The sequence below is a fragment of the Pleurodeles waltl genome, chromosome 4_1, assembly GCF_031143425.1.
Source record: "Pleurodeles waltl isolate 20211129_DDA chromosome 4_1, aPleWal1.hap1.20221129, whole genome shotgun sequence".
In the NCBI taxonomy this organism is placed as follows: Eukaryota; Metazoa; Chordata; class Amphibia; order Caudata; family Salamandridae; genus Pleurodeles; species Pleurodeles waltl.
Window position 1 is genome coordinate 458,274,505 of NC_090442.1, and position 13,470 is coordinate 458,287,974.

Here is a 13,470-nt window from a genome sequence, read left to right on the forward strand (position 1 = left end):
GTGTTACGAAAAACCTGACAACCGATATCCTTTTATTTTACATTCTGAACAGCAGGTCTCACAGTTCACCTTACAAAGTCCTGGAACTCTGCAGTCAGAAGGAAAATTAATTGTAAGACAAACTGACTTTTGACCTCTGTCTGTCAACACAGAGCAAATGTGACATACAAGAACAAGGTTTAAAGGTGCCTTTTATTGCTCCTCCACTTTCTGACTGAACAGAACACCTGCTCTTTGTCAACTCGCCAGGAGGGGCGAGTAAGTCCTAAAAATAGCTCAAATAGGACTCTCCACATTGAGTGATCGAGTAGATTTATCGAGCCGCGATACAGGTAGCTATGCAAAAAGTCGATGCTTTTTATGCAGTGAGTAATACAAATCTAAATCTACCATGCTATTCTATGCATTGAAATTACTCGTTTCATAGACCGGCCCAAAGAATATGAGTAAACTTTGATTTCCTACAGTATTGTTTTCTGTAAATACATTTTCATGTACCTTTTGATGCCCAAACTTTGTAGAAATCTCTGTAACTGAGAACGTTGTGGAAACAAGGGAGGACAAAACACTGGATAGTTGAATTATAAATAAGTTCATACTGTATTTGTAAGCTATTTCTAGAGCACAGCTGTTAACTAAAAGGTGCCCTGGCACTAAGAATCCCTAACAGACTTCTCGCCCTTGCATAAACGTTTATTGAACAAATAGCTATGTCTATTAGGCTTCTCTGAAAGGCAGCAGTTCCTTGATTACTATAATCTTCTGTGGTTGGCTGTTCCAAATTTCAGTTCCACTACAGAAAATGTTCTGCCTCCCATCTTAAGTCATCTCTACTTTGGGACAATCATTTGACAGGAACTAGAGGACATGAGCAGGGCATTATGGGTAATAAAATGGTGCAGGGTGCATGTGAAGCACACCACCCTGAACTCGCCCAGATGTTTAGTTTTCAAATGTGTCCAGGTCTTGTAGACTTTTCTAAAAGTCCAAAAAGTGCAGCACTCACCATTCCAAGTGGAACAATTTTGAGAGCTAGACAAGCTCTTATGGCCCAAATGTAAAACCAAAACCCAAAATAATCAAATGTCCTCTTGCTTACAGTGTGATAAGATGTTTTAGTGTTCGAGGGAGAGCTGAAAGACTGTTACCCTCTTCAGTTGGGTTAGGGGCATAACCATGCTTTCTGGTCATCACATCTAAGTGATAATCACACTCACTTTTTCCCATTTCCACAATAAATTCATACCTTAAGAGGAGGTTGCATTGAAAACAAATCTTCAGTTAATTCTAAAAGTTCTAACAGTCCCTTACAGTTGTGGAGCATGGCAGGATAGTTATCCCGGCACAACTCCAAATAAACCTTTGCAGGAGAAGTTTGAAAGAACGTGGTCAGGTGGGATTTGAACATCAAATGGGAATGACATCAATCTCAGTTATACAGGGAGTGCAGAATTATTAGGCAAGTTGTATTTTTGAGGATTAATTTTATTATTGAACAACCATGTTCTCAATGAACCCAAAAAACTCATTAATATCAAAGCTGAATATATTTGGAAGTAGTTTTTAGTTTGTTTTTAGTTTTAGCTATGTTAGGGGGATATCTGTGTGTGCAGGTGACTATTACTGTGCATAATTATTAGGCAACTTAACAAAAAAATATATATACCCATTTCAATTATTTATTATTACCAGTGAAACCAATATAACATCTCAACATTCACAAATATACATTTCTGACATTCAAAAACAAAACAAAAACAAATCAGTGACCAATATAGCCACCTTTCTTTGCAAGGACACTCAAAAGCCTGCCATCCATGGATTCTGTCAGTGTTTTGATCTGTTCACCATCAACATTGCGTGCAGCAGCAACCACAGCCTCCCAGACACTGTTCAGAGAGGTGTACTGTTTTCCCTCCTTGTTAATCTCACATTTGATGATGGACCACAGGTTCTCAATGGGGTTCAGATCAGGTGAACAAGGAGGCCATGTCATTAGATTTCCTTCTTTTATACCCTTTCTTGCCAGCCACGCTGTGGAGTACTTGGACGCGTGTGATGGAGCATTGTCCTGCATGAAAATCCACGCTGGGTGGAAGGAAATTTGTGGCTACTCTCAGATTCCAGAACCTTCTGTCACCGAAATCGAAGGGAAAGGTGTTTTCTTTCGCCAAATTTGGAGGTTTGCAAAGGATTCTGGGTAACAAAACCTGGTGAAACCCCACATGTCACCTCATCCCGGATTCCCATATGTGTCTAGTTTTAAAAAATGTACAGGTTTGATAGGTTTCTCTAGGTGCTGGCTGAGCAAGAGGCCAAAATCCACAGCTAGGCACTTTCCAAAAAATATGTCAGATTGCAATGTAAAAATCTGATGTGTCCATGTTGCATTTCCTGTTGCGGGCATTAGGCCTACCCACGCAAGTGAGGTACCATTTTTATCGGGAGACTGCAAAATAGCAAAACAAGTGTTATTGCCCCTTATCTTTCTCTACATTTTTTCCTTCCAAATGTAAGACAGTGTGTAAAAAAGACATCTATATAGAGAAATGCCCTGTAATTCACATGCTAGTATGGGCACCCCGAAATTCAGAGATGTGCAAATAACCACTGCTTCTCAACACCTTATCTTGTGCCCATTTTGGAAATACAAAGATTTCCTTGATACCTATTTTTCACTCTTTATATTTCACCAAATAAATAGCTGTATACGCGGTTTAGAATGAAAACCCAATACAAGGTGCGGCTCCTTTATTGCTTTGGGTACCTAGGGTTCTTGATAAACCTACAAGCCCTATATATCCCCGCAACCAGAAGAGTCCAGCGGACATAACGGTATTTTACTTTTGACAATCTGACATCGCAGGAAAAGGTTACAGAGTAAAATGTGGAGAAAAAAAATACTTTTTTCATCTCAATTTCAATATTGTTTTATTTCAGCTGTTATTTTCTGTAGGAATACCTTGTAGGATCTACACAAATGACCCCTTGCTGAATTCAGAATGTTGTCTACGTTTTAGAAATGTTTAGCTTTCCGGGATCCAGCACTGGTTTCACAACTACTTCCGTCATTAACTGGAAGGAGGTTGAAAGCACAAAAAATAGTAAAAATGGTATTTGTCCCAATAAAATGCCAAAATTGTGTTGAAAATGTGGTTTTCTGATTCGAGACTGCCAGTTCCTGAAATCTGGGAAGATGGTGATTTTAGCACTGCAACCCCTTTGTTGATGCCATTTTCAGTGTAAAAACCACAAGCCTTCTTTTGCAGCACTTTTTTGCCCATTTTTTTTTTTTTTTTAAACAAAAGTTTCGCTGTATTTTGGCTAATTACTTGGTCTCATCCAGGGGACACACAAACTCTGGGTACCTCTAGAATCCCTAGGATGTTGGAAAAAAAAGGATGCAAATTTGGCATAGGTATCTTATGTGGACAAAAAGTATGCAGGACTAAGCGCAAACTGCCCCAAATAGCCAAAAAAGGCCTGGCACCTGAGGGGGAAAAGGCCTGGCAGCGAAGGGGTTAATTTGTAAAGATCACAAAAGTCTGCATCTTGTGTTTATAAGGACCAGAGGAGAGATGTCTTGAATGTCTTCTGGAACTGGATGTGATTGGAATGTACTTTGCTTGAATAAGCTGTATTGACAAAGTGTGGCATTATGGACAGTTTAGATGCACAGTCAATAATGGCACACAACTTAAATGTGAGATCTTCACTGCTGATACATCTTGAGTTTTTGTCAAAGGAAGAGTGGCCCAGTTGTCTGGATAATGTAGAGATCTCTGTACTTTGCCTTAGAGATGACCCCTGTAGTTACTGGGTGTCAATGTAGAGGAAAGAGGTTATGTTTGCAAACACCCACTAAACAACTGAATGCAGGCATTTCATCATTTTATATGCATCAATGCAAGATGAATGTTCAAGCTACAGAATGATCTGCGTGTTGTCAGCATAAATATAATAGTTAACAGTAAATTAATATTTAATTAATTAATACTGGACTAAGGTAGGTGCTAAACAGGGAATAATGGTTGATCATTGTGGTACGCACACTGTGGGTTTCAATGGATCAGAGAAAGGAAGGAGTGAATGGTAAGCATTCGGTCAGCGAGCTGAAATGTCATCTCTTTCCATGATTTTTCAAAGTCATGAAGTCTCCGGGGTAGAGTAGGGGTCATGTACCATGATAACAGCTGAAAAAAGATGAAGAAGGAATAAGGCCACTCTAGTAAAGACAATGGTAATTTTGATAACATATTGCAATCAGTGATGTCTCAATGCCATGACCAGCATGGACTCTAGCTTGGTAGTCTGACAGCAGGTTATGTTAAAAAGTTGTCAATGTTTGTTTGTTTGTTTGTTTGAATAAAAATCTTTTAGTTTTTCTAAAAATGGACATTCACTGATGGCCCATAGTGATTAAGGTTCAAACCAGGTTTTTGCTAACATAGCTTTGATATGTATTGTTTCAAGTAAATGTGGGAAGGTTCTATTTTCTAAAGGAGGATTGATTATGACCCTTTAAGGTGAACATTTAGGATCAGTTTTCAGCCACTAGATATTTTTTTCTTTTACTATAAGTATCTGGAGTAACACACTTTGTAAAATTTAACCTATGTATGCTTGCTCTACTGCCCCCTTTAGGAGCCCGGTCAAGATTAAAATCTCAGATGACATAAGGTACCTCTAATTTTCTTTTTTTTTCAGGGAGGGAAGTGTTGGTATATATTTTTTTTTATGAAGCCTTTGGAGTGTCCAAATTGGATAATGTCCAAGGCCCACCGGTCTGTTGACTACTCTGTATTGGTGTGAGGCAGCGGGGGTCATGCAGGAGAGGGGAGTCGGGTATTCTCTGGTGTCTGCTGCGAGCTGGATAGTGTTCTGATCTGCATCTCATGGTGGTTGATAACCATGCTATCCATGTTCGTAGACACATGAAGGCAACCAAGAAGTTGGGCAGTAATGATGTGCAGTACTACTACTTGTTGCTGGTGGCCACCTCCTAGCTCACTGAAAAGAGTAACTTCTCATTTTGTCACAATCTTGGGGACCCGCCAGAGTCACTGAGGTCAGATATCTAACCCTGGTGCAAGGACTTTTTTCAGTGGTCAACAAGAATTAGAAATCCAGTTTACTGCGACCTGTACACAACCCATTAGGCAATACTCTGCGGGTGATGCTTAGTCTAACTAGATGAGTTCAGGGACACAGCAGAACTCCAAGCCCTCTTTTGTAAATGAGTAACAACTTAAAACAGCACTAAGAGACAGGGGACCTTTAAATAATAATTTCTAAAATCCAACTCTACTGCATAAAATATGAACGGTATCCAACAGAGTACAAAAATACATACAGGAATGCATGACATGGCCAGTGAAAACAATATAAACATTCCTATTATGGCAAGCAAGCACCTAAGATCCTAACACCCTATTGCTACCTTTAAGCGATATGCTAAAATTTAGCAGATGCAGAAAAAGCAAGTCTACAAATTTAGTTTCTTAAGGAGGATCGCATAGCAGACATTATCTCAGTACAGAATAACTGCCTAGCTACTTTCTATCACAGCCCTTGCCCAGGAATAATAAACAGTGCTGGCCGAAGACCACTTCTCTCAGAGCCCAGGAGCAACCCCCAACTGGATCTGGTTTGTTGCAGCAAACTGGGGCCATCTAAGGCATGATCATCGGAAAGGCTCTCCAACTAATGGTCAGATACCCGAGTTGTTATAGTATTGGATTGCAGATTTTATCTCATGCTAATAGGCTTGCCAACGCTAAAATCCTAACAAGACAAAATAGGCATGGTGATAAATGCATCATCTCAATCCACATATAGACATTTTAATCACCAGCGTAAGTGACTGAATTAATACGGCAGCAACCATAACAAAAGCAGCACAAATGCCAGCCTAGATAGGAGGCGGACTTGATGCAACTTCTTTGTGGCTAAATTTCACACTTTCTAATTTGGAAAACGAAACAGTCTGCAGGCAAGAACATGAAAAAAATGGAAGAAATTTAAAAGGTCCTTGTCACAGTGTTCATGACAGCATGGAGGTTTTAAATGACAGTACGGCACTGTCTTTGTAAAAGAGTGCTTTCTGTCAAACAGTATATCAACAATGCAGGCGCATACTGCTGGCCTAAGTTAGGTACTCTGGAATCCCCTGTATTGCCACAGAACAATTGTCTCTAAAGGCTACATTTTTTAATCACTGTCTCTATATAACTGGGGCAGATATTATTTCACGGTCATCCAGAAAAATGATTTTGCATCCATTTGTTTGCAATAGGGTAACAAATTGAAGACAGCTTGTTCATGCCACAATTGCCAATCAAACTTTCCTAAAGTGGCTACGGTACTGGAAGATTTCACTGCTATGGCTGTATATAGTTGAACATCTTCCTTATTGACCACTGTGCACATTTCTGTTCAACGTCTATGTTGATAGACAGACTGTGGTTTTGTTTGTCTGGTTAGGGGGAGCTGGAACCCTTTCTGACACTATATCTTTTCTCTATCAGAGTAACACTCAAGAGGTGAACGCTGGCTATTTCGTTTCTAGGATTTCTTCACCCCAAAGATTTTTTTATACAACGTTTTATTCAAATATTCATGAACAAGCTATCTACATTGTATATGGAAACAAGAGTGCAAGATCTTTTTCCTATTGCCTTTGGGTATGAAGCAGTAATAAGCCATTCAATAATACAAGACAAGGTTTAATTTAAAAAGAAACCTATCTAAACAAAGACAAACATGACAGACAATATCCATACATAATCCAACAATATGATTTTATAAGGTTTCAGATTCTTCAAGGGAGGTCCGTAAGTGCAGTAAAATTTGGCAATGACTCAGTACTTTTAAATAATGCCTGTTCTTATCTAGATAAGCAACAGAGGGAATACAGCCCCTAGCCCTTGCTAAAACTTGCAAAGGCTTTCCCATACCGGAGAGTCTCACTGTAAATGTCAATGTCCTTAAAGGTCTGTAAGACCCCGTTCCAGAGGCCAGCTATTGGGTGCCTACGCATCCCACATGCTTCCTCCCTATGCAGGGCCTCTTCTTCAGCCCATGCCCAATGCTCCACATTTTGCGACCACAGATCATATACAGGTTCCACTGTAGCTTTCCAGGATAGAGGAACCAGCCTCTTTGCTAGTATCAAGTTGAAGACTATACATCTATTGCATACTTCTTTGGGTTTAGGTATGGGTAAGCCTCCAAGCAGACATACCTCTGGAGTACATGCTAGCTCCCCATTTATGGTGTGGCTCAACTTTTGGGGACCCTGTTACATATATATCTCCATCTGTGGGCATGTCCTAACCATACAGAAAGCTTCTGCAGCTGACATGTGACACTGAGTAATTCCAGGGGTCTCTAATATATATCTTACATGTTGTTAGGTAAGACTGGTTTATATAGATGAACTGGATAAACTTTATTCTGGTATTCCTAGATACCTGCTGAGGGTAATCTAGTATTCTTTCCCATTCCCCTTCAATGATTTTGTTCCGCACATCAACTTATTTAACGCCTTTTTAGAACCAAGTCACCAGGTGGTGCCCCGACCTAATCATCAGCAGTGGCTGCCAAACTTCATGTCGCTGAGGCTCCTCTATACCATATCATAATGATTTGAACGAGCATGTCAATGCTTCATTTGTCAGGAACTGTCCCGGTAATAGGCCATTATCCTCAAAGAAGGTGATAATGGAGATAATCGTCCCCGTCTTTATATTAAAGTAATATTGGTTGACGAAGAAGCCACACATAAAGTGATCAAGTGTCAGTATCCCAATCTCAGTCCAGTGAGAGAGCTGTCATTAGTTAAGCCTATCCCGAAAGATAGTTCCATAGTCGGATGGCTTTAACAATTTTCATATACTCTTCTTTAAAGTCACATAAGAAGGAAGTCTAATCCTTGGGTAAATCCAGTTTTGTGCAAGCTTCATGTATTAGTGCGTAACTTCATGATTTTGTCCTGGGGTGGATTGGTAAGTAGGATGCGATGGGTTCCAAAGGTGGCTATCTGGTGCAGTCTACAACAGGACCCCAAAGTCCTTCCACTCATCAGCAGGGTATCTTTCTCACAGACGGCATCTTCCTGCTGCCATTTCTATCTTGCTACTCCTAACGCTGCTTAGCCACAGGATAGAGGATTTGTTCCTCATCTTTCCCATCTCATCAGGTGAAGCCAATATTTATGGTTGGAGCTTAAAATGCCTATTTGGCACTCACACTTATACTTGATACAAACAAACTCAGAGGTGACCATCAGCTGCACAACTGGTGGGTTGGATCCTGGCAGAGATGAGAATAAAAAAAGGTGTTGAAATCCTTTCATGATCCATTGTAACCATTACAAAAAATATGCTGTTATTTGGGCCATTAGTAACTGAAGTTAAAATCTTTGAGGCCAGGAGTTGCAGTATGTAAGAATAGGTTGGAAACCGTTTTCCTCCTCTTTTCCTGTACAGTAAGTAGTCCCTTTTGCTATGACCGGGAAAAGTGTCCAGTTGCACTGGACCCAGTACTGCTTCCTGCATGGAACATTCCTGCTCCACCTGTTTTGTCTCTTTTTCTGTAATATGTGTGCAAGACATTTGTAGGCTGTGTAGGAAGTGTACCCAGTTGTGAGGAGGCCAGTGTAGTGGTCAACATGACATGCCTTCAAGAGCTGGTAGGCGTAGGTGGCATGTTCTTGCTTGCCAAAGATGAGGACATCGACAGAACCAAAAGGTAGATCAATAAAAATAATAATGGTCTTATTTAAGTAATACGGAGACTTAGTCAACATCTGCGTGGTGCAGCTTGAAGAAGCCCTTTATTGGAGTCACTGATAACATTCCAATTTAACCTCTAAGTCACCAGTTTTAAACAGAGGATGCCTGTGTAGCTTCTAAAATGATCAACCCTTTGAGCAAACAGGAGGCAAAGTACTTCTCTGTGTTTTATCCAAAATGGGCAGACATGACCGTTGATCTTCAGGGATACATTTGGGCCAGAAACAGTAAAAGCAGGCTGCATATGGATCACCAGTAAAAAAAACTTTTAACACAATGCATTTAGTGCAGTTTGAAGACAGGTGTATTGTTCATTAAAGAAAATGTTTGTTATGGCAAAAAGGTTGAAGTGATATTTATTGTAGCCCAACAGCAAGAAGATGATCTCGTGAGTGGCTCATGAGTTATACCAGAGTCCCAAGGATAAATAATAAAATAACAAATGTTTCATTTGTGTTGTGAAGCACAGGAAGGTTGGCTGCAGCATTTTATTACATGTCATAAATAGTACAGCATTCGGTCAGGGTCACTCTTCTACTATGCACTTGAAAATCTGAAATGTGAAGGTCTTTAAAAGAAAGGAGTTGCTACCCCAGCATCTCATAACACATTTCAATTAACACGGTGCACAGAGTAAAACCGTATTTCACTAAAATGTGTGTAGATTTTATTACTGCTGCAGACATAACATCTTAAAAGGAATTCCTAGTTTGGCAACTGGAAATTCTTCAAAGATCTCAGTCTATGAAAGAGCATGTGCTGAAAAAACATATCGTACTGACAAAAATCCTATAGTTTCATGACTGTGTCATTGTAACCACCACTGGTCAACACAAGCCTCACACAGCCATAGACGAATAATATTGCAGAACACATAGAAGCCCGCAAAAACATGGAAACCAAAACAACAACTAATTCTCAAAACACTATAACAAGAATTATGATAGATTCCGATGAACGCAAGCCCCAAAGAACCAGATTTAAGATCCTCATACAGTATAGAAGAAAACTCCTTGCAACCTTACTACACACATTTGCTAGGAATACTTTATCAAGAAGTTAAATCAATACACAATCTTTTCCTGGGAGTAGGAACACATTCAAAGAAATACCTATGTTTCAGCTTCAGCCGCAGGTAGAAAATGCTTAGAGTACAGACCATTAACTGACACTAGACTGCTGAGGGCACAGCTTGAGGCATGTGAAAGATTGAATGGAATGATTCCATTACACAATAGTTGTTTTTTTATTATATTTGTGTTAACTGACCACAACTGCTTAATTCTATTTATAAATACACATAAATGTTAAGGTATATCTTGTGGTGCAGCCCTAATTTTGAACTAGATGTACACTGTGCAGAAGGCTCAATTTTAAGGTGTGAATGATAACAAGCCATATGTCTGTGATGTAAAGCTGAAATTGATTTTGGTAGCTTGGTTTAAAAACAGAACTATTTAACAAGGTTGTAGAAGACTAAAGTGAACTTTCACAAAATGTTCACATTATAAGCATTGCAACCAGAATTTCAATACAAATACATACTGCATCAGAACCGGTTATATAGTACATTTATTGGTCAAGGAAATGGTACACTATAATTTTTGCTTGTGTATCATAAAGAGTTTTGTGATTTGGTAAACAGCCACACAAAAAGCTGAGGGCCAAGTCTTAACTACAGCAGTTTAGGTCATCCACTCTAAATAAAGTATACCACAGTAAAGATCGAAATAGATTCTTCTCTAAATCACTACACTATATGAATTGTGAGACAAATGTGTTTAATAGGTCTTCATATAAGGTTCTTTCAAACTAAATTAATTTCTCTCACTCAAATTCGTTCTAATTTACATTTTTTTCATTATGGTACAAGGATTTTAGGGCAGCAAAAAGACATATGGTAACTAAACTAAGCATGGATTAAAGAGATTACCTGGATACGTTACAATCAAAGTCGATGCCATCATACAACGAGTCCACAAAACAATTTGAGCTTCCTAAAGTGGATAATGCGTGCTTTGCAACATCTGCACTGTTCATCAGCTTCATCATCGCCCGGGCATTTCCTTTTATATCATGCTTGTAAGACCTGCATAGGGGGAAAAAAGACACACACCAATGTAAAACTGTTTAGACCATACTTTGAAAATCAAGATGACAGACCATTGAACAAAAACAGTATAAAAAAACAACAACAAGGCCGGTAACATGGCACTTTATAGGAATACCATGACTGCACATTTAACTTTCATGGTATTGACAGCCAACTTCTCTTGCACACAAAATGTCCTCCTGTCAGGGACAGAAATAAACTAAAAAAACAAAATAAAAACTTGTATTGGTTCAATGAAAAAAGATTTTTTTTAAAGGAAGTGGAAGCCGACAAAATAGGTTTGAACTCCCCTTGCATGTGGAAAAGGCACTTTCAGAATCTCTTATAAATATACACGAACACATGGCCCTGAGGTTCAGACAAGTGGTACAGCAGTCAGTCAATACATCAGCAGAGATCTTAAAAGCCACAAAATGTGATACTGTAATTTTTATAGACCTTTTGACAGTGTGGCATGGAGTGGGTGAATCGGTTTAGCAATGCACCAGGCCACAAACTTATCCCAATGGTAGGTGTATACTTATTTGCTTGAGGAACGCCTGGCTACCATTCACGACTTCGGGATGAAGGCTGAGAGCACTAAACTGCTGTTGCTCAATCTTCAAGTATGGAGGTGGAGGTCGCACAGGTTCTGGTGTAGAACCTTGCCCTGCTGCTGCAACAGGAGATCTTCCCAAAGAGGCAGTCTGATCAGAGGCCAAATGCTTATTCCTAGGAGTTCAGGATACCACACACTGTGCCCATTCCGGGGACACCAGGATAACTTGGACCCTGATCTTCTTCGGAACGCGTGGCAGAAGAGGCAGGTATAGGCAGGAAGGTGTACAGGAGTTCCAAATCCATCTAGCCATGTTGGGAGGCAGAAAGCCTCATGGCATGAGGTCCACAACCCCATCCCGTCCTGCTTGTTGCAGTATCGACTAGTGGTGGTGGAGTCCATAAAAACCTGCACCAACTTCCTTTTGATGGAGAGCAGGTAGGCAAGAGGGATCTGCAACTGACCCAATTGCAGTCCTGCAGCCACCACTTTAGAGCTTTTGCATGCAGTCTCCTTTGAAATATGAACCAGATTGGGAAGATCCAGGTGATGTGCCTGTTGGGACTTCAGCTTTACCAGCAGGATGCACGTGGCCATAAGTCACTGCAGTCTCAGAGTCAGGCTCACTGAGATCCAGCACAGAGGTTGAAATATTGAGATCATAGCCTACAGACCTGGGCTCTCCTCCCAAGGGGACGTGGTGAAAATGGAGTACCCAGAATGGCTCCAATAAAAGTGAGTGTCTGTGAAAGACTAAGGTGTGATTTCAGCACATTGATAGAGGTGTTTGACAAATGTCGGGGGCAAGCCTGCCTCCAACACCCAGTTGTCAAGATAGGGAAAGACTGGAACCCCTGACATTCCAAGATATGCTGCTACCATCATCATCACTTCTGTGAACATATGCTCATGACTTACCATGAACCGTAGATAACGTTGGTGGGCCTGCAGGACGGGGATGTAGAAATTAGCTTGTCTAGAGCTACCATCCAGGCTCCAGGGTTGTGAGCTACCATCCAGGCTCCAGGGTCGTGAGCAGGCAATACCTGGGCCAGGGCGAGCATCCTGAACTTGTCCTTGGCATTCAGAGGGCAAAGAATTAGAGTGTATCTGAGGTTCCCGTCCTTTTTCAGCACCAGGAAGTAGGGGAAATAACAACCACGAGTAACTTCTGCCACCACTACCTTTTCCCGGTCTCCTCTGGATAAAAGGACCTGCACTTTTAAGTGCAAGAGCAACAGGTGGTCCTCCTTTAGCTGGTCTGGGAATGGTGGAAGGCATGCAGGGGTTTAAAAAAATGGTAAAGCCTGCCACCCACCCTGGTAGAAGTGTTAAATCCTGCCTCTGACCGGGTGGCTGTGTGCCATCAAGAATGGGCTAAAGAGTCTTTGGGTGGGAGGGCAGGGGCAGCAGCTGGGCCGGGGCTCATGAATAGACTGCACGCTGTCTCTGTTGCCCTGTCCTGGGGGGTACCATGGCCAAAAAAAGTCTGCGGTGAATGTTGCATCTGCTGAGGCTGTTGGTGATATTGGAGGTCCCTACCATAGCCACTAAGGGGGCAAAACTGTTGGTGCGTCTGCTGTGAAAAAGCAGAAAGACCCAGTGAGAGCACTGTGGTTCTGATTTCTATGAAGCACTCATAGGCCGAGTACACTTTGTTGGGAGTCGTCAAACCACATGTCCATAAGACTGGCCTAAATGGCTCCTGAAAGGCCAGTGAAACACATTCAGGCATGCCTGCAAATGGCCACACTGGTACCAAAAGCCATGAGGAGGGAGTCCTACTGCAGTGTGCAGCGACCCCTGGCCAATACTTGTGCCATGGAGTTCCATAAGGTGTCACATAGTGACCTAAAAGGCAGCTGGCATTTGACGGAGGAAAAAACCTGCATACCAAAAGTCTTTCCTCTTTGATTTCTTGTCAGGCGAAGTAGTGGAAAATGAGCTTGGGTTTACTCTACTGGCCGAAACATGCACAAGGCTCTCAGGAGAGGGTTGCTTGGTGAAAAGGCTGGATCACCCAG

The 13,470-nt window shown here is 41.0% G+C and overlaps 1 protein-coding gene across 1 annotated transcript in view; it reads right to left on the reverse strand.

Moving 5' to 3' along the window:
* The window catches only part of HSPA14 (heat shock protein family A (Hsp70) member 14), a 187,752-nt gene that overhangs the window by 113,234 nt on the left and 61,048 nt on the right, over positions 1–13,470 (reverse strand). Inside the window, exon 9 of the mRNA XM_069228724.1 lies at positions 10,729–10,884. Within this exon, the coding sequence (XP_069084825.1) occupies positions 10,729–10,884 (156 nt within the window). The remainder of the gene's footprint in view (positions 1–10,728; positions 10,885–13,470) is intronic.